The following is a 22,329-nucleotide window of genomic DNA, read 5'->3' as shown; positions in this document are numbered from 1 at the left end:
TGAGATACTAATCCAGGAATACCTTCAAGAAAGGCTTTGGAATGTTTTTTTTCCCAGATGTTACTATTAGAGATATTGTTTAAATTTTATTTAGCAGGATGTTCTTCAAACACTTAGCAGTAAAGTATTCCTAAAATTTAAATTAAGATTTAATATAGGAAAGTATAAAGGTCAAGCAAAAAAAAGTTGATCACAATTTCACAGGACCACCGCTGTTAATTTTAAGCATGTCAGAAGAAGGTATACAATTTCAAAACAGAAAATGTCAAACTGTAGCTTGCTTGAATTTCAAATACTAATGCTTCTTTCCTGGGCAAAGCTTGAAATATTTGACCTGGTTTATGTTTTTCAGTTAAAAGTAGAATAAGATTAAGTAATAAAACAAAGATAATAAAATGAACACTTTACACCAACAGCTTGTAAATATAGAAGATCCACACTTGTGACAGAAGCAAAAAATAAAGTCTAAACATGGAATTAAGTTACAAAACCAAGGCAAGATTTGTGACAAGGTTCTTTATTACAGCACTTTTGCACTTGCATTGAACCTGAACACTAAAAGCAACTCAAACACAAGATTCTGAAGATGCTGGAAATCCAGAGCGACGCATTACATACTGGAGAAACTCGCAGGTCAGCCAGCATCTATGGCAATAAAATTGTATAACAAGCTTCAACTATCAACAAAAATTCCAAATCAATTCACACAGCTTCATTTAATTTAGCTATCATTTGTTGCAAAAATAAACACTAATATTAATTGGTCTTTGGTAGACAGCTCCCTGGACATAACTGGTTCCAGATGTCAATGGCAATATGTACCCTTAACTCTATCAACTTTGAAAAAAGTTTCAATAAGCTTGCTACTTAAAAAATCTTTTGAAATTTCCCATCAATATATACGGAAAGGGAAGCCTGAAAATGAAAAGTCCTATTTTATTTCTAGATATAAAAGTAACTTGTTTCCAAATAGCTATGGACATTTTTGGCTTCTTAACAGCACATCAAGCAATGAAAAGCTCTTAAACTCCAGAAACATGCCTATACGGAACATTCCTATTCATCAACACTGCTATTACATCATTGTAACTTTAAAAAAATATTTTAAAGGGTTAATTGATCATGTTAAGTTGGTAGAGTATAGTTGCCTGGAAAATCATCCTTGATTGCCAATTGCACTTACAGCACCACATGACTTTTTTAGATTGCAAATCCAAAGTCAATCCTAATGAAATCAAGGGAATGAATTTCCATGCATAATACAACATTCTCCAGAATGAAAACAGGCTGCACAAGTGCTGGTCACAGGAACCTATGTGGAGCTTGCTCGGTTAACAAAATCACTGCTCTCAGCAGGTGCCAGACAAACTAACAGAAATGAAAGCTAAAAATACGTGACAAAATACACCTCATTTATTGTTACAGTGATTAACCCAATGGAATGGTGAAGAGAAACATATGCAGTAAGTGTAAGTAATGAAGAGATACTATATGAAGTTAAGGCATCTCCTTCCATTCCAAAAATAGCTTTAGCCAATATAAGCGTTTTCTGTAATCTCCCTTCTGCGAGTAATGGGAGATGCAAGTGCAATTAATATACATACAAAACCAGTGATTGCAAATTGGTAACTTATGATAAACTGTTTGGCTTACTCCTTAGCACAACACTTTAAATTGTTTTTTTCTAATTACTATCTTCAACAAACATCCAAACTAATTTCCAGGTGCAACAATCAAAGTTCTACAGTTCATGAGTAAATACTGACATTGATTTTGTTTTACAAGTAGCAATATAACTCAAACAATCATACTGCATGGTAAGAACATTCTTAAGGAACAAATAATAAACAATGTAATTGTGTGCAAAAGAGTGATAAAGATGAAATGCCTGAAAATTTGTTATACTGAATGGATGTCCAAGATAGCTACCACTAAGCTCATTTCCCTTTGGAAATAAAAGGTAAATTAAAATTTATAGATTACATGCACAACAGAAAGATAAGCAAGACAATTGGCCCTTTGAGAAATACACATGTAACAGTTTCGCGTGATTAATTGCCTCTGAAGAATTGCATATATTTTTTTTATTGCATCAGAGAGCCAAAATTCCTTTGTGACTTCAGTTCTTTGTGACTTCTTCCAAGCTTCCTAATAAGGATTGTGCTTGTCTGAGCCAGGTTTCTATTGCGCTCTCTGGTCACCATCATCAGTGTTGAACTACTAGACAGCTGAAAAGGCATGACTCTTGCACAAGGGTTTCTCCTTCTTAGAATAAAATGTCTTGCCTTCCAAGTTTGTGTGGCATACCTGGAAAGTTAAATTAAGTCAAGTTAGTTTCAATCCTTCTGAATTCAATGGAAATTATATTAATGTTTTCATATACAGTGGATTCTGGTTCACTGCGACACAGCAGGATTAGTACATTTTGACCCAATTAAGTGGCTACCCCAATTAGCTGAAGTTTCATGGAAATAGTTAAAGGGTATAAAAAAAGACAAACTGCAATTTAACTGAGTAACAAATTATGTATTTAAGATTCAAGATTGTTTGATGTCATTTCCTGTACACAAGTGTAAGGGAAATGTAATAATTGTTACTCTAAACCCAATACAGCATGAAAGCTGAAGAACAAAATATAAAAGGACAGTAAATATAAATACTGTACATAAATAGCTTATACCCAGTTCATAGATTGTTTGTATCTCCATAAAAGTGACTGACAGGAAATAAAGTAGTGGTGGTTAGGGGTGTAAGGGGGCGAGTTAGTGGGTGGAGGTGTTGTTCAGCTTTACCGCTAGGAAAAAGTAACTGCTTTCATCAAGATCCATCAAGTTCGCTGATGATACTTGATGTGGTTGACCTCATCAGCAACAATTATGAGTAGGCATATTGAGAGAAGGTAGAGAGGCTGGTCAAATGGTGTGAGAACAACAACCTGAGTCTCAAATATGGACAAGACAAAAGAAATGATTGTGGACTTCAGAAAGGCACAGGTCAACCACTCTCCATTGCAAATCAATTGCTCTATTATGGAGAGAGTGAAGAGTACAAAGTTCCTTGGTGTGCACTTAATGGACAATCGAACCTGGAACCATAGCACTTCCTCACAGGTCAAGAAGACACAGCAGCTTCTACACTTCGAGGAGATTGAGTTGCGCAAGGCTCCCCACCCTATTCTAACAATTTTCTACAGGAGTACCTTCAAAACCGTCCAGTCTGGTTATATCATTGTGTGGTAGGGAAGCTGCAAGGAATCAGACAGCAAAACCTTATAGAGGACAGTAAAAACTGCTGAGAGGATCTTTGGGGTCTCCATCTCCCCTATTTGTGACATTTACCATGGGCATTACAGACGAGCCCAAAGCATTGCTGAGAATACCCACCACCCACCCCATAACTTCTGACCCACAACCATCTACTTTTATAATTTGCAGCAACTTCTATCCCCCCGCTCCCCAGTTTTCTTTATCCCACCAGCCCTATGACCCACACATTTCTCCCTCCAATCTCCATCCTCACCTACTTCCCTTTATTCCATGATCTACCTTGCTCTCCAATCACATTCCATCTTTAGCCATCTGCCACTTCCACCTATCACCTCCCAGCTTCATACATCATTCCCTCGTTCTCCCTCCCTCACCTACCCATCATCCCTTTCTCATCTGGATCAACCACAACCTCTTGCTCCACCCCTTCCCCCCACCTTATTACACTGAAGTGAGCAGGCCTTAAAGTGCTCTAAAACTTTCACTTCCCTGAAATAAATTTGATAAGTGGAGAATGGAATTAGGAACATACTCACCGCACACACAAAACAGGTGTCATGCCAGCTATACCCTAGAGCCTCAAGAAATCTGTCACCAGCATCGATCTTGAAGTCACAACCATGGCATTTTGTACCAAACATTTTTTCATAATCTGTTAAGAGTGCATAAATAAGACATATAGATTCATCTTTCTACTGCAATAGTTTCTAGATCAGTTTATTAATTTCATCCATCACATAAAGACATTCAGTTGAATTATGGTGTTCAGTCTGACACCATACACTAATCAAAGTACTAAGGCCTTGAATAGGATGCTGTGGAGATGTATAGAAGTTATGCAGAAGCTGGGAATAACCTCTTTACAATGACAGGTTTGGTAAAAAATCAATATTAAAAAGCAAAAATGAACAGAAATTGATTCATACAGCACTGTTTTGGATGAATATGTAGAAAAATGAAGATATCTAGTTAATGACAATGTGTTTCAGCTGGCATGTGCACATCCGCAGCATTTGATACAGAGTATGCAGGTGTCAATGGTGGAGAAGCTTCATTGTTAAAGAGGCCTTGCCTTTGATGGTCCCTACCAGTACTCATACATCTCCTGGAGGTAATTTACTTATCTGGGTCAACTTTGGGATTCCATCTGGTAAGAGCACCCAAATTCTTCCATAAACTTATGATTCTCACCCAATACAACCACACCCAATTTATTAATCAGTCAACTGATCCAATCTCCCAACAAAGCTCCCTCCTGAATACTGCCCTTCCACTCCTCCTCAAACTCATATGATCTGAGTCTGCTGCATTTTATCCCAGCCCTGCTTATGATCTTTTCAATTCCTTATCTTTTCCACAGCCCTATCTCTCTCACTTCTGTAACTCTAGTGCTCAACCAATTGCAAAAGAAAGGCCTTTCACCATAGAAGGTATTCTTAGGAGTGATCTTGAACCTTGAGCACCTAGAAGTTACCCACTGACAGGCCAACAAACAAAATGCTGATCAACTTCAAGGTGCTTTAAGAAAATTGAAGCTATTTTACATGCAAGAGAAATATCAATAATTAAAGGTTATAGACTTAACATTATAGTACAAAAAATTCTCTTCATAACCAGTAGATTGGTATGAATGAAAAATTTAAAATGCTGATGGATGTAGATTTAACATTAGGTGACCAACTCTCTCATTACCACCCTAGATAAGTTTTCACCCTCACCAATCCCACCGTATACCTGCATGAACATAATGTCTTACTTGCTTTCTAAATTATTAAAATCATAGAAAAAAGCAACATAATATATCTTGTTAGGAGGTGCAAGGAAAGGCAACATAATATAAAGGTTTACATTCTAAAGGGAGCAGAAACAGAAACCTTCAAATCTTTGAAGGTGAAAAGGTTGACAAGCAGAGGATACAGATTTAATATAAACAGCAAATGTACAAAAGCTGACTTTCAAAAAAAAAGTACTAAAATGTGACGATTGAAACATGCATTTCAAAAGGGAATGGGATTAAGATGAAAATAAAATAAATTGCAGAGCCATAGAGTAAGGTTAAGGGATAGAAACATAGAAACATAGAAAATAGGTGCAGGAGTAGGCCATTCGGCCTTTCAAGCCTGCACCGCCATTTATTATGATCATGGCTGATCATCCAACTCAGAACCCTGCCCCAGCCTTCCCTCCATACCCCCTGACCCCTGTAGCCACAAGGGCCATATCTAACTCCCTCTTAAACATAGCCAATGAACTGGCCTCAACAGTTTCCTGTGGCAGAGAATTCCACAGATTCACCACTCTCTGTGTGAAGAAGTTTTTCCTAATCTCAGTCCTAAAAGGCTTTCCCTCTATCCTCAAACTGTGACCCCTCGTTCTGGACTTCCCCAACATCGGGAACAATCTTCCTGCATCTAGCCTGTCCAATCCCTTTAGGATCTTATACGTTTCAATTAGATCCCCCCTCAATCTTCTAAATTCCAACGAGTACAAGCCCAGTTCATCCAGTCTTTCTTCATATGAAAGTCCTGCCATCCCAGGAATCAATCTGGTGAACCTTCTTTGTACTCCCTCTATGGCAAAGATGTCTTTCCTCAGATTAGGGGACCAAAACTGCACACAATACTCCAGGTGTGGTCTCACCAAGGCCTTGTACAACTGCAGTAGTACCTCCCTGCTCCTGTACTCGAATCCTCTCGCTATAAATGCCAGCATACCATTCGCCTTTTTCACCCCCTGCTGTACCTGCATGCCCACTTTCAATGACTGGTGTATAATGACACCCAGGTCTCGTTGCACCTCCCCTTTTCCTAATCAGCCACCATTCAGATAATAATCTGTTTTCCTATTTTTGCCACCAAAGTGGATAACTTCACATTTATCCACATTAAATTGCATCTGCCATGAGTTTGCCCACTCACCCAACCTATCCAAGTCACCCTGCATCCTCTTAGCATCCTCCTCACTGCTAACACTGCCACCCAGCTTCGTGTCATCCGCAAACTTGGAGATGCTGCATTTAGTTCCCTCATCCAAGTCATTGGAATGATAGGTTGCAATGCTCTTGCAGAGAGCTGGAGGTGAACGATCTCCCTCTATGCAATTGTTGTTCAATGATTTTTAACAGGTCAAACTAAAATAAAACACTGTATTTGTAATCACTATCAAACTTTCCACAGCTTCTTTAAAATTTACTTTTGACCTTTAAATTGGGTCTTTTTGTAAGCATTGTATAGATATAAAAGTCAGTTAGTATATTTATAAAGTCCAGAGTGCAAGTCCAAAAGTACCATTTGAAAAGCAAATGCAACTTAATCACACACTACTAATCTGAATGAAAAATGAAATGCTGAAGATTTTCATAGGATTGACAGGATCAATAGAGAAAAGGAGTAAATGTTTCAGGTCACGCAGATGCAGCCTGATCTGTTAAGCATCTCCCACACTTTTGTTAATGTCCTTCGTGTACAATTTAGTCCAAGGTTATAAATCCTTTTATTTGCCACTTGAACTAATATTAAAGATACGTCAATGTAAACAATCTCCTAAACCAAATTATGACATTAAGTAATATTAGCTTCATGAACTCATTACAAGAGTTCGACCTTATTCCAGTTCACTTAGATGAGGTGGACACATTGTACTCTCTTTTACATGAAAGCAATCATACCCACTATTTAATGTAGAAAAAAATATTACTGCTTTCAGATTACATGTTCAAGTGCTCATAGTCTAAATTACATTTAGAATAAAACTGTGATGAAAATTAAGGATGTTATATTGGCTGAATGTTACAATATGCAAAGACATTTAGATAATTACTGATTTCATACAAAGGAATATATGTTTTAAAATTAATATCTTGAGTTACACGTCAAATTTTATGCAACACGTTGCTCTGGTTTGAAATGAGTGAAAATAACTGTTCCCGTACAGTTAATTGAAAAGATTCAAACTGTGTTTACCTCTCTCACAGTAAGGCTGACCTTCTTCCATGTAAAACGCTTTATTGCGGATTGGAGTTTTGCATGCAGCACAGGTAAAGCACTTAACATGCCATGTCTGCTTCAAAGCATGCATAATTTCCTAGAAATGGTAAATAAAGGTTAACAGGAAAGAAGAAATTCATATCCAGATAGAGTTTGCCTTTTTTCTATCATTTGGTTTTCAAGTAATCCTTCATCTAGCTTTAATTAGACAAGACTAGGCTAACCAATCTAGACTTAAATTTCTATTTGGACTGCACTTTGAACACTAGGAGCACTCTGCAAAGAGTCAAGTTCAACTGCTGCTTCTTTTGCAATTATACTTAAATATGCCATGTCAGAGAATTAAAAAAAAAACAGCTACACATTTCCACTTCAGCTTTTTACGGTCCAAGGATGAAGGAGATTGATATATGATTAAATTACATTCCTGCTTTAAGTAAGCAGCACTCCCATTTCATGCATAACATGACCCTAACCCCTCCTCCAGGTTCAAAGTGGATTTATTTTAACTCAGTTCTTGCAGTTTATTTTTCCCCAATTATGTCAGTGTGGTACTTTGCCTTTCTGTGCCTAACAGAAGTACGGCTGCAATTCCTCAAACACTTCACTGCAATCTCCTCTGAAAACAAGTCAAAGTACAAAGGATCCTCTAATCAATATGGTCTGAATGAAGGGAACTCATTCAGCTATAAAGACTACCTTCATCTGGAATATTTACAATGCAATTTCATTGATATTTTATTGATTGCTTCACCTTATATAAAAAAAACGCTCCTTTTCCATACACATACATCCCTCACAAAAGCAAATGTGAACTTTGATCCATGGATGATTACCAAGAATTTAGTTATTCTGATGAATATTTCAAGTTCATGCTTATGGTTTAATTAACGAGTTTGCTTGCATCATACCAGTCTTTTATCTTTTAAAAAAAACAATGATATTACTCACGCCTATGATCTTCTGTTTACATTTGGCACAGTTAGGAGCGTGCTTATTTTCATAGCATTTTCCACAAAACACAGAGCCCTTTTCCTCAAAGAATCCTCCCTCAGTCAAGGCCGTTTTACACTGATTGCAGGTAAACTCTTCAGGATGCCAAGAACGGCCCAAAGCTACAAGGTAGCGACCTCTAAACAAATGGAACATACATCAATCAAAGTATGCAAATCTTTTTCTAACCCAGTTTGATGAAAAAGAGCACTCACTGTTTAGCTGAGTACACATTTATGAAACTAAATTTTCCACTGCCGACAATGGGCCGACATGTTAATAACCCAGTATTATTAGACTAATTGTAAACACCTACATAGTTATAAAAGTGAAACAGAACATGTCAGTGCCACAGATTCATCTACTTCATAGTTTTTTTCAATCATGAGCAAAACTAACATTTCATACTGTGGCTATTATCAGATCTTAAGATTTCAGTATTTAGGTTAACTTTATAAAGTCAAAAGGCCTACATTGAAAGATCATGCCTTGTTCAAATAATGATCTTGGAAGTGATACCTAATACCCCAATCATGTCAGACTTCACTGAAGCTAATCAGTTATTTCACAATATTCTTTAGTGGTTTATTTGGATGAGTTTCAACCTGTGAAAGTATAATGTATTGACAATTAAACAATTTCCTTTGGTTAAAATGAAATATCCATAGCATCAGCTATTCACATAAAAAGATATAAAAGTTATGAACTCAAGCTAAAACAAATCATGGACCAATAAAACAACAAGAAATTGCAGTGGGTGAGAAATGTAAGAGAGAGAAAATCGCAATTGATGGCCCAAGAGTCAAATAATGAGTAGCAAACTGTAACGTACATTTTGTGCCACCAAGCAAAATAATCTATGAAAAGAATTACCATTACTGCAAGTTATTGCTCAAAATACAATTTTGACAATGAAAATGCAGAAAAACAAGTTCATAGCCATATACAATTGAAGAGATATTAAGTTTAGCTTTATTTGTCACATGGACATTGGAACATTGAAAGATACAGTGAAATATCTTGTTTCTGTCATCAAACAAAACAGTCCGAGGATTTGTTGAGGGCAGCCTGCAAGTGTTACCATCTTCTGATCCACAACTGCTTAACCCATGTTTTTGAAATATGGGAGAAAAGCAGAGCACACAAAGGAAACCCATGTGATCATCAGTACAATACACAAACTCCTTACAGACAGCAGTACTCTAAAGCCTGATTTATACTTCTGCGTTACCTGGATGCCGTAACCTACGCAAGTGGCCTACGCACATTGTGAGCATTTATACTTATGCGTTGGTGTGTCTGCGTTGCTCTGCAATTCACGCATGTCACGCATGCGCACTCATCTGCCTTCGCAAGGCTTCACGGTCATGGTAGTCTTTCTCGGGGTAAACAAGAAGCGAGTGTCTTTTTTCGTAAAAGCGAAATGTGTCCTCCATAATTTCAGAGGTCTGTAAAGCTTTATGGAAAGCATTGCAGCCAGAGTTCCTTCCCTGCCCTTCACTCGCCCAATGGGAAGCTATTGCAGCGTAGGAAAACATGCGATGCTACCAAGTGGACCAATCACAGTTCTTACGGTCTGCGTTGCCGCGACGTGCGGTTACATTTTGGGAGAGGGGCGTGTCGCAGCAACGCAGGCTCTCGCGTAGGGTTCCACGTTGGCTTTGCGTAGGGTTTGCAGCATCGCAGAACTTATAGCGACGCGTTGACGCAGAAGTATAAACCAGGCTTAAAGCTTTACGTTAACCACTTCACCCCTGTGCCACCCTTGCATGTATAAACTTGCCTAACACATGCAGAGTTAAACAATGAAAACAACTTACTTGTACAACTGAAGTTAGTTTAAATATGTTTAGCAAGTTAGCTAATCTTCAACACAGGTTGTTTATCAAGGTTGCTTTTTCATATTCAGCAGCAGTTCACAAATTACAATTTGAAAGAACTCATGCAGAAGTAATACCTGATTATTGACTCTGTTTCTGTGCTTTAATGATCCTACTCAGTCATTCTGATGTGGCTATCCTCTGTCCTCCATGGGTTGTGTGCTCATGCTGACAATAGGTTTCACAGCCTGTCAAATTCCCCAATGTAATTTATAGCTGGAAATAGAATGTGTTCCCAGCTAATTCATGCTGTTGTTTCCTAAAACACATTCCAAATGGCATCTCTACATGGTGCAGAATCTGTTGACCCACACTGAAATCCTACTCCCTGCTATCTTGCCTTGCTCTGAGAATTGAGTTAGGGTTAATTTGGAATTTTAATAATGTAGGTTTAATCTCACAGTTGTAAATTTCACAGTGTGAATTTGCTGACTTTGCAGAATTTAAATAGGAAATTTTTGCATTCACCTGATCTTTAAAATTAATTCAGAATATAAATGTAAATACAATTAATTCAAACCTCTATCTACAATGCAAAAGAAAATAAATAAGCTAAATTTTAAGAGACTGCACTCTATTATTATAAGCATACAACTTGGTCAGTACAAATTGGAATTCTGCAAACACAGCTTTGAATGCAAAAGATTCAGTAGGTTTTCTCACCTTACTGAATTAAAGATTAATCTATAAATTAGTGATTCAACTTTTTCTTAAATATTAACGCAAACAATCGGGGAAAATATCTTTAGGGTGTTAAAGAAAACAGTGCTTTTTTTTTCATTTTCTTGAACACTTTAGTCCAGTGGTCCCCAACCTCTGGGCCATGAAGAATGCAGTGGTGCAGTGGTGCAGCGGTAGCCGGAACGCACCCAACACATCTTTAAGGAAAAGCCAAAATAATCAAGCTAATCAATTAGGTGACGCAATCAGCAATTGCCTCTGATCTGGGCCGACATTTACGTGCCAGGCGGCACCTAATTAATTAGCTTGTTTATTTCGGCTCTTTTCTTAAAGATGTGCTGGGTGTGTTCTGGCTACTGCTGCATCACTGCATTCTTCACGGCAATGTATCAGTCTGTGGCCCGGAGGTTGGGGACCACTGTTTTAGTCAATTTCGAAAATAGGATAAAGGAGTTGTGCAACTGGGCAAGGCCACTGAAGCAAGGTGCCCTGTGATGAACCCTGCAAGAATACGGCAAAAACTAATACAATAAATATTTTAAAATGGCTGTCATCTGCATTTTTACAGTCAAATAACAATCATTTAGCTGCATGTTCTTTTTTGTAAATAACTTTTCCTTCAGCATCTGAAACTTTAAATTGCAATCTTGACTTCATCACAACTCTGACCAAAATATTACAATATATTTTGCACTGTAACTACTTTTGAAGATTCAGCATATCACAGCTGCTCCATTTTACAATATTACACATTCCTTCAATAGTTCTCATTTTATTCTCAGCAGTTCATCGAAATCATTTGAACAAAAAAGGTGTCAGTGTTGTCCTCCATTCTTCATCCCTGGGTGTTATTACTATGATTACAAAAACTAAAGACTAAGAGCATAGATGTCAACCATGATCTAAAGATCATGTAAATTTTGGGGGTTAACAAGATGTATAAAGAGCAGCAAATGCATTTATCTAGTTGCTACAAAATGCTTTTTTAAAATTAATTTTATTGAGATACACCACAGAATAGGTGGTGTATCTCAATTATACTTTTCTAGACCAGCTACAAAAAAATCATAGGAGAGAGAAGTTTATAATTCTGGAAACACTAATTGCTGTGATTTGAAAAAAAATCTTATTTAATAAATTACTAAAAAAGTTAAAAGATCAATTAAGTTGGAAACCTCTTAACAATTTTAAGAATCCTTCTGATCTCTGTAACAGTATCACATCATTGCTACAAATAGTGCACCTGCCAGCTGAGTGAGTTTTCCAGAGAAATCTGATAACAGTAATTGTTTCTAATCTTGTTCCATCACTGGCTTGTGAGGTCATGGCAATTCTCAACTGACAGTTAAATTCCAAAGTTGTCTTGATATTTGCCAGCTTTGTGGGCAGTGGAGTACTGTATTCAGGGAAAATCTGGATCCTGGGTTCTGAAATAAAAGTGGCATCATTGCCAGTGGCATTACCAATCAATTCTTCAATATGCTCAAGAGAACAAATGTATGCAGAAGAGGCATAATTGTCTTTCCAACCGGGATCAGAGATCATATTGCTATTTATTATGGGCAATGTATTTAACTTTAAATTTTTATTTTCCTTTGAGTCCTACATTCCTATTCTCTACAAATTTGATTATTTTCTCTATACAGGACATTATAATTTATGAAGAGGTTCCACGCCTGTGTTTTGATAAACCTACTTGCCGAAAATTCACTTTCAATGCATTTGAGAATTTGAGTGTAAATTGCATTTGAATCATTTTGCTGACAACAATTTTGAGTTTGTTCTCAATGCTATTTTCAATTTCTATAATGTGAAAATTTCCAGGAACCAGCACATTCAAGGAACATTGTAGAACATCATATTAATTCTTGCATTCATAGTACTGCTCAATTTGTGGTCACATGGTATAATATTGGGGGGGGGAATTGAAGTTATAATGCTTAGTAACCATGTGACAACAACGTAACTTTTAGTGTTTGAATGTGAATAATGTTTTACTGAACAATTTACTAATTTCCTTGGCATGCAATGATCTGTTTCTTAATAACTATTTAACCACTCATTAATTATGTAATCACTGAACTTTAGCTCCTTTGGAACTAAAAAGAGAAACAATTTTTTTAGCACACGTTGCTTTTATCTGATAATTTCTATGGACACAAAGTACTGTGCTAACTTTACCTACAATGAATGGGAGTTGCACTTATGAATTCATCTACTATCATCTTCAATTTGGACAATTTTAGGTGAATTGTGCTAGAAAAGTAGACCAGAAACCCTAAATAATTTTAATAATGACTAAGTGAAAGTTAAAGGACAAATAGCAAGCCTGCACATCCCTCAAATCTAGATAATTTGTATTGTTTTCTGCTGAGATTTTGGTAACTTTTTTTGGCGTAAAGTTATATTGGTAATGTCAGGGAAATGCAGCAACAGCAGAAGGTTTATACTCAGCTTGTAGGTAGACTGACCTGCATTAGGTTTTGGTAAGCAGATTTAAACCTGATTTCTATAATCATTTTACCATATAAAAGGGTGCAACATTTGTAAACAAAATGGTACTCCAAAATCAATCTTGAACTGTACTTCAAAAATCAACGTCATAGTCAAATTTCTTGTCATATGCACAAGTACATGTAAGCAGGTGAAATGAAAACTTTGCAGTAGCATCAACGGTGCATAGTATCATTCAAGTAGTATTCTTAAGAAAAACGTAAATTAAACACGGTACTGTACAAAAGTCTTAGGCACATGTAAGATAATTCTGTAAAGTGAAGTTCAAAAATAATGAAATGAAAAGTTTCTAAATATCGAAAAAATTACTATAAAGGACAATATTTTAATCCCAGTTTAGAATCCTAGACAGGCTTGATGATGGTGAGACTCTGTAGGGGCCATATCATCTGTTGCAGAACTCCTTGTTCTTCTTCTTGCTGAAGGTAGTTCTTTATGACCTTGACTGTGTGTTTGGGGGTCACTGTCCTGCTGCAGAATGCAGTTGCGACCATTCAGATGCTTCCCTGATGGTATTGAGTGATAGATGAGAATCTGTTGGCATTTCTCAGCACTGAAGATTCCACTAATTCTCACCAGATCACTAACTCCATTTGCAGAAACGCAGCCCCTAACCTGCAGGGAACCATTGCCATGCTTCACCCTTGGCTGTAGACACACATCCATGTAGCATTCTCCAGCTCTTCTACACACAAACAGTCTCCTGTGTAGGCCAAAAATTTAAAATTTTGATTCATCGTTCTAGAGCACTCACTGCCATTGTTCAACATCGCAGTCCTTCCGTTTTTCAGTGTATGTTAGTCTCTTAGCTTTGTTTCCACTTCAGAGGAATGGCTTTATGGCAGCAGCTCTTCCATGAAGACCACTTCTGACAAGATCTCTCCGGATATAGAGGAGAGTACTTGGGTTTCAGTGGTTTTTGTGAGTTCAGAGCTGATAGCAGTGCTGGATTCTTCCAACTTATAAGGGATGTCAGTTTGATGCACCTCACCTACTGCACTCAGTTTCCATGGCTGACCACTGTTGCTGGTCCTCAATTTTGCCTGTTTCTTTCTGCTTCTTCAGAAGAGCTAGGCCAGTGCATCATGAAACTCTGGACTGTTGTGAAATTCCTGCTTGGGAGAGACCTCGCTGATGCAGGTTGACCACTTTGTGTCTTGTTGCTATGCTCACTCTTGCCATGGTGCAACAATTCATGAACTGAAGGGTAAAATGTCACATCTGCCACACCCTCACCTTTTACTTTGGTTGTCCTTCGCCCAGTTTAATTCTTTCTACAACTGTTTCTGTTTCAGTTCATCAGTTAGTTCATTCAATGCATTATATCATTGATCATTAGTACCTGTTTGTTATCTTTGTTTAATCATACACTGGGCTATATATCTACAAAGTAATCAAGTTTTTATTTGATAAGTGGTCTATTACTTAATGTGTAACAAAATTCTTTAACAAAATACAAAAAAAATTTTCAGTAACAATTTTTTGGAAAATAAATGTTTGGAAATCTAAACTTTACTCTTTTCTACTAACACACTAACGCAGAATATGAAACAAAGGTCTAAAATAAAGTTTATATTAAAAAATCTAGTGTGCTTCAGACTTCTGCACAGTACTGTAAATTAAGCACATGTTTTACAAGAAAAAAAAACACAAACAGAACAAAAAAGCCAATTTGAGTGCAAAGTGATTAGAGTGGTCATAGTATTGCTAAAGTATGGCAGTAATTAAGGTTTTGCTGGTTGGTTCATGGATTGAATGAATGAAGGGAAGTAGCTGTTCTGGTGGGATGGGACTTCAACTTCCTGTACCTCCAAGAGCTATCATTAGTATACAATTTCATATTAAACTTTAGAGTAGTGTGTTTAAGTCCGAAACTAGAGATTTTATGTTGATCAGATTAATTATGAAAGAATTAAGTTAGATTGGAAATTTACATGAAAGCTTTGCTGATATAAGAGCAAGAACAGAAGTTACTTGTACTACACACTTAGGAAGCTATGAAGTGATTTAGTGATGCGTGCAGCCCCATTAAGTGTCATATAGTCCAAGTTTCCTGGTCCAGATTTTTCTATACTTAAAATCCTTTTAAGTTTTGGGAAAGATGGGCCAAACATATACTCTGTTCTAAACAACAGGAATTCTGCAGATGCTGGAAATTCAAGCAACACACATAAAAGTTGCTGGTGAACGCAGCAGGCCAGGCAGCATGTCTAGGAAGAGGTGCAGTCGACGTTTCAGGCCGAGACCCGTCGTCAGGACTAACTGAAGGAAGGCTCTTCCTTCAGTTAGTCCTGACGAAGGGTCTCGGCCTGAAACGTCGACTGCACCTCTTCCTAGAGATGCTGCCTGGCCTGCTGCGTTCACCAGCAACTTTTATGTGTGTTGCTCTGTTCTAAACAACAGTTCATGAATTGAGCTGGTCCAAATCCACTATTCTTTATTGTCTTATATTAGTTTTCTCATCCATTTCAAGTAAAATAGAGCCAAAAATGTTTATGGCTGTATATAATTCAAAACACCAGAGTGATATTATTGTATATCTATTTTCCAAAGAATTGTGGTAGTGTTACACAAGAGCATAAGGAAGAACACTAGAAGTAGGCTGTCTGGCCTATCAAGACAGCTTAGCCATTCAATATGATCAATTCTGATCAGGCCATTGACTCAACCCCACCTATCTGCCTTTCCGCCATAGTTTTAATGTCCTCAGCTATGCAAAAAAAAAAATCTAAATGTGTTTTAAATATATCTATTGAGGTATCACTGATTACCTTTCAAAGCTTTGAAGCAAAATAATTCCTTGTAGAATTCAGCAAGAAAGGAAAGAGGAAAAAGTGGATGAGTGATGAAGGGAGATCAAAAGGTGATGTCCCAGCTGAAGCTAAAAAATATTCATGAGCAAAGGAGAGAAAGCTGCAATAGGAGAGAAAGACAAAGAACAGTCAAAATACACCAACAAAAAAACAATGATAGGGATTTACCATATTTTCTGACCTATCATGTGTAAACTGATAAGAAGGCAGCAAGAAATAATTAAAAATCACCAAATGCTTTCACAAATATTCATTGATACTCCAACTATACCTAAGAAGTCACAAAAAATTAATCAAACTGCATAAGACAGCAAATGCTGTAATTCTGAACTAAAAATGAAAAATACCAAAAATACTCATCAGATTAAGCAACATCTGTGGAGAGAGCAAAATGCAGACTGGGTGACTGCTTTCCTGAACACCTCCATTAATTCCATAAGATTGGCCCGGAGCCTCCAGTTTATCATCAAATTTCCACACTGAACTTGGTCTTTGGTCCCTGTTACCACTGCACAGAAAATCATCATCATTTGACTGGGCACACTGCCACTCCACGGATTCAACACAAGTTTCAGACGATGTGCCTTTCCAGATTGTGTCAGCACTGGCCAGTCATCAAATTGTAATGTTATTTCAACCTTTTTTCTCTCCACACTTTCTGTCTGACCCAGCTTTCTTTGTTACTGAAGTTTTCTGGCACCATTTTTCCCCACTCCTTTGTGCTCATTCATCTCCTTCAGTTTTCAACTACTCCTGGTCGATCAGCTGTGAACAATAAATCTTCCCAGATGGCCTCCCCAGCTTTATTGCCATAACAACATTTGAACATATAATTTAGGAGCTGAGCCTACATTATTAAGGCCATCACTAATCAGAAAATAATTTCAACCTATCCCAAGTGACCTTTCACCCTTGCTTATTAAGAATCTGTCTACTTTTGCCTCAAAATTTTTAAAGCTTCTGCCTAAACTATTCTTTGTGGAACATTGCTCCAAACACTCACAACTGTCAAAGAAAAGAATATTTGCCTCATGTCTGTATTAAATGGGCTTCTCCTTTTCATCAGAGTGATCCCCTGTTCTAGCTCCTCCCACATGAGCAAACGTCTGCCCAAAGTTCAAAGTACATTTTTTTATCAGTGTACATACATGTCATCATATGTCATCACCCTGAGCTCAATAAATCAAATACCCATAATAGAATCAATGCAAGTCCGTACCCACAGGGTGGACAAGCAGTGTGCAAAAGACAACAAACTGTACAAGTGAAAAAAGAAAGAAAAATAATGAATAGATAAGTAACAAATATCAAGAACATGAGATGAAGAGTCCTTGAAACTGAGTTCATAGGTTGTGGGAAGAGTTCAGTGATGAGGCAAGTGAAGTTGAACAAAGTTATCACCTCTGATTTAAGAGCCTGATGGCTGAGTAATAATAATCATTCCTGAACCTGGTGGTGAGAGTCCAAAAGCTCCTGTACCTTCCTTCCTGATGGCAGCCACAAAAAGGGATCATGCTCTGGGTGGTGGGAGATCCCTGATAATGGATTCTGCTTTTCTGTGACACCGCTCTATGTAGATGTGTTCAATGGTAGGGATGGCTTTACCCATGAGGTACTGGGCCATATCCACCACTTTTTGTAGGATTTTTCATTTAAGGGTATTGGTATTTTCATACCAGGCCGTGATGCAGCCGTCAATATACGATTCAGCATACATATTAAAAAAGTTTGTCAAAGTTTTAGATGTCATGCCAAATCTTGGCAAACTTCTAATTAGAGGTACTGTCACATTTTCTTCATAACTGTACTTACGCTGGGCACAGGACAGGTCCCTTTGAAATGATAACTCTGATGAATTTGAAGATGCTGACCTTCACCCACACCTATTTTGTACAAAACACTCAGGATTTTCTATGTTTCAATCAATTTACATCTTATTCTTGTGAACTCCATGAGATACAAGCCTCGACTGTCCAAACTGGTCTTATAAGACAATACGTCTTTCTATCAATCCTTCTCCCAAAGCAATAACATTTTGGTCTCCATCCCATCAGCAACAGTTCTCTCCACCTCGTCCCTTCTTTTCAACTTAAAATAAGCTTGTTTTCTAGGTTGCTTGAGATTTGATGGAAGGAATTTACTTGGAATTTTAAGAGTTCCTCTATCTACAGATGCTGCCTGACCTGCTGAGAATATACTTGATGCTGTAACTGATGAACAGCTATACTTGTATTCTTTACTCACTTGATGACCTTGTTACAATGCGCACACACTGGAGTCCTGTTTGTCCCTTCGGGGGCCTGCTGAGCTGCTTGGACAATAGAGTTTCGATTCTGCTGAGGGGTTGGTTGAGCAGGCTGCGTGTATTTAGTCATTATGGTGGTAGTTTTGTTTGGTGCATATTTCTCTGCAAAGGAATCATCCACCACCCAAGGTGGTCTACAACGTGGAGCAGAAGGAACTGGAGCATCCCTTGGGTCAGGTTTCCCTGAAAAAGAAATCAAGACACATAATGAGACATTTTCTCCAATGAGATACCTTACAAACATATGAAATAGTAGCAGAAGGCAGCCATTTGGCACAAGTTCATTAAACACACTGCTTACCTGATTTTAACCACTTTGATTGCAATTTTCTAGTTGTGCTAGTGGATTTGCATTCTAGGAATTCCATAATTTAACTGAAAGCTGATTTTTTTAATACATAGGGTAAACTATGGAAATTTAATTATACAATATTTCAGATTATCACTCACTTATTATTATTGAGATTGATGGATGAAACACAACAAGTCATAATCATCTTCTGGTAATCAATAAGAGCAATAACGTGCCAGCAACGCATGGGATTTCACAATTTCATCATATTTAGTTATTCAGAATCTCTTCAACTCACAGCAACTCAAACTCCAGTTAATCTGTCCCTTAAAATAAGCTAGTCAAGCCCAGATACAGTATGCCATCAAAGATCCTTGGTTGCCAGATCCTCCATGTCAGAGAAACCTTTGTAGGAGTTAATAAGGGAGGATCTAATCCAAGAAAGAAGCAGTGAAAAGAATCAGAATCTGGTTTAATATCACTGGAATATATTGTGAAATTCATTAACTTCATGACAGCAATACAATGAAATACCTGATAAGCAAATATAGAGAAAAATTTGAATTACAGGAAGTATATATACGTCTATTATATAGTTAAGTTAAAATAACTATTGCAAAAAAAACAAGTCCTCTTGTATTAGCCATTCTTGCCATGGAAAAATTCTCTGGCCATCCACTCTGTCTATTCCTCATCATCTTGTACACATCTATGAAGTCATCTCTAATCCTCATTGCTCCAAAGAGAAAACTCTAACTTGCTCACCTATTTTCATTAGACATGCCTTCTAGTCCAGGCGGCATCTTGGTAATCTCCTCTGCAACGTCTTTAAAGGTTGCACATCCTTCCTATAACGAGGTGACCAGAACCTAACACAATATTCCAAGTGTGGTCTAAAGAGTGTTTTTATAGAGCTGCAACATTACCTTGAGGCTCTTTACCTCAATCACCTGACTAATGAAGATTGATACATGTAATACACCTTAACAACAGTATCAAATTGCGTGGTAACTTTGAGAGATCTAGGGACGTGGACCCCAGATCCCTCTGGTCTTCCACATTGCCAAGAATCCTGCCATTAAACCCTGTATTCTTCCTTCCAATCTGACCTTCCAAACCGAATCATTTCACACTTTTCCAGGTTGAACTCCATCTGCCACTTCTCGGCTCAGAACTGCAACTGGTCAATGAGCCTTTACAACCTGCCACAACACTCCACACTCTCCACAACTCCACCAACTTCCATGTCACAAGAAGTCAGGGATCTGTCTCAACTGGATTCTCTTCTATGGAGTTGAAGGACTAGCTAAATGGAATGGAGGATTGAACAGAGGGAATTCATTGGTAGCTAGGACATGTAGAATTGTTTTATCATAAGCAGAGCTTATTAACTATATTATTGATCTGCATTACAAAGATACAAAAATTTATTTTTAAAACCCTTACTATTATTGATCGGCAGTATATTATGGACAGTGAAAATTAGTTGTAAAATACTATATTTAGCAATTGACCAAACAATTGAAAATCAGATTTTTCTAGGGCTAGTATTAGAGGGATGCTTACAATTTCATACAAACTAAATTGCTCTATTAAGGTGGATGCTAATTAATCTAAATAAGTAATCAGCAATAGATTCAAACTAAAATCACTAAGATGAAGGTAATATTTCCAAAGTATCTGCCACCATTTACTTACATAGTGTTGACTACCAGGAAATTCAATACTACCGCAGGGACAGTTCTAGCAGTCAATGATGGGTTACACAGTCTAGTTCCTAGTTTCTTGATTGAAGGAAGATAACCACACCCTCACTAGACAGCTCCTTGGCTGACGGAGCATCCAGGAATTAGAAGCAAATTTACAGTGTTGGACCTCAATAACGTTCACCTCAGCATAAATTCCCTAGCCACACACTGATTGGCATCTTGAAACAAAGAGGGGCAGCATGGTAGCGCAGTGGGTAGTGCGACACCATCACCGCTCAGGGTGTCAGAGTTCAGAGTTCAACTCTGACATTGTCTGTAAAGAGTCTGCACATCTTCCCTGTGGGATGCGTGGATTTTCTTCGGGTGCCGTGGTTTCCTTCCACAGTCCGTAGATATACTGGTTAGTAGGTTAATTGGCCATTGTAAGTTGTCCCGCGATTAGGCTTTGGTAAAATCGGGGGTTGTAGGGCGGTGTGGCTCAAAGGACCTGTTTTGCACTGTATCTCTAAATAAAAATTTAAAAAATATTCTGTAACCATAGTATTAAAATAACTAGATTGTTATATAACCTACTTGGCTCACTAATGTACTCCTGGCACTAAAATGTGCCATTCTTACCCCCTTTGGCCTACAGGTAGACAGTATGGCCTATATGACTGGCATCTCCTTAGCGCAAGGGGTTTAGATGGGGTGGAGTTTGTTAGGTGTGTTCAGGAAGTTTTCCTGATGCAATATGTAGATAGGACAACTAGAGGAAAGGCTGTACTTGATCTGGTATTGGGAAATGAACCTGATCAGGTGTGATAGCTCTCGGTAGGACAGCATTCTGGAGGTAGTGACCACAACTCTATCTCCTCACCATAGTGCTGGAGAAGAATAGGAGCAGACAATTTGTGTAAACATTTACGGGGTAGGGGGAAATATGATGCTATTAAGCAGGAAATTGGGAGCATAAATAGGGAGCAGATGTTCTCAGGGAAATGCACAGCAGAAATATGGCAAATGTTCAGGGAACATATGCGTGGAGTTCTGCATTGGTATGTTCCATTGAGGCAGGGAAAGGATGGTAGAGTTAAAGAACCATGCTGTACCAAGTATGTAGAAAATCTAGTTAAGAAGAAAAGCTTACAAAAGGTTCAAGAAACTAGGTACTGTTAGAGCTCTAAAAAAATGACAAGGTTGATAGGAAGGAGCTTAAGAATGGAATTAGGACAGCCAGAAGGGGCCATGAGAAGGCCTTGGTGATCAGGATTAAGGAAAACCCCGAGGTATTCTACAAGTATGTGAAGAGCAAGGGGATGAGCCGTGTGGGAATAGGACCAATCAGATGCGACAGTGGAAACGTGTGCATAGAATTGAAGGAGGTAGCAGAGGTACTTAATGAATACTTTGCTTCAGTATTCACCAGGGAAAAAGACCTTGGCAATTGTGGAGATGACTTACAGTGGACTGAAATGCTTGAGCATATAGACATCAAAAAAGAGGAGGTTTTGAAAAGCGTTAAGTAAGTCACTGCTACTGGATGAGATATACCCCAGGCTACTGTGGGAAGTGAGACAGGAGATTGCTGAGCCTTTTGTGATGATCTTTGTGTCAGCAATAGGGACGGGAGAAGTACTGGAAGATTGGAGGGTTGCAAATGTCATTCTCTTGTTCAAGAAAGGGAGTAGAGATAACCCAGGAAATTATAGATTAGTGAGTCTGACTTCAGTGGTGGGCAAGTTGTTGGAGAAGATCATAAGAGGAAGGATTTATGAGCATTTGGAGAGACAATATGATTGGGGATAGTCAGTATGGCTTTGTCAAGGGCAGATCATGCCTTACGAGCCTGACTGAATTCTTTGAGAGGGTAACAAAACACATGGATTTCATTAAGGCATTTAATAAGGT

General features: G+C 37.9%; 1 protein-coding gene across 5 annotated transcripts in view; it reads right to left on the bottom strand.

The window, feature by feature from the left end:
* Window positions 1-412: 412 nt before the first annotated feature.
* The window catches only part of pdlim7 (PDZ and LIM domain 7), a 144,899-nt gene continuing 122,982 nt past the window's right edge, over window positions 413-22,329 (bottom strand). For 2 of the 5 annotated variants that reach the window (XM_063053427.1, XM_063053429.1), the window contains exons 6-10: window positions 18,378-18,621; window positions 8,204-8,384; window positions 7,229-7,349; window positions 3,803-3,918; window positions 413-2,307 (exon numbers count right to left, since the gene is read on the bottom strand). In XM_063053427.1, the coding sequence (XP_062909497.1) occupies window positions 2,221-2,307; window positions 3,803-3,918; window positions 7,229-7,349; window positions 8,204-8,384; window positions 18,378-18,621 (749 nt within the window). In that variant the 3' untranslated portion in view covers window positions 413-2,220. Of the gene's footprint in view, window positions 2,308-3,802; window positions 3,919-7,228; window positions 7,350-8,203; window positions 8,385-18,377; window positions 18,622-21,857; window positions 21,878-22,329 lie in introns of all 5 variants that reach the window. The other 3 variants (XM_063053432.1, XM_063053426.1, XM_063053428.1) reach the window with 3 other exon arrangements.

Source organism: Mobula hypostoma, chromosome 7, assembly GCF_963921235.1.
Source record: "Mobula hypostoma chromosome 7, sMobHyp1.1, whole genome shotgun sequence".
NCBI classification, from domain to species: Eukaryota; Metazoa; Chordata; class Chondrichthyes; order Myliobatiformes; family Myliobatidae; genus Mobula; species Mobula hypostoma.
This window is presented reverse-complemented; position numbering and strand designations above follow the sequence as displayed.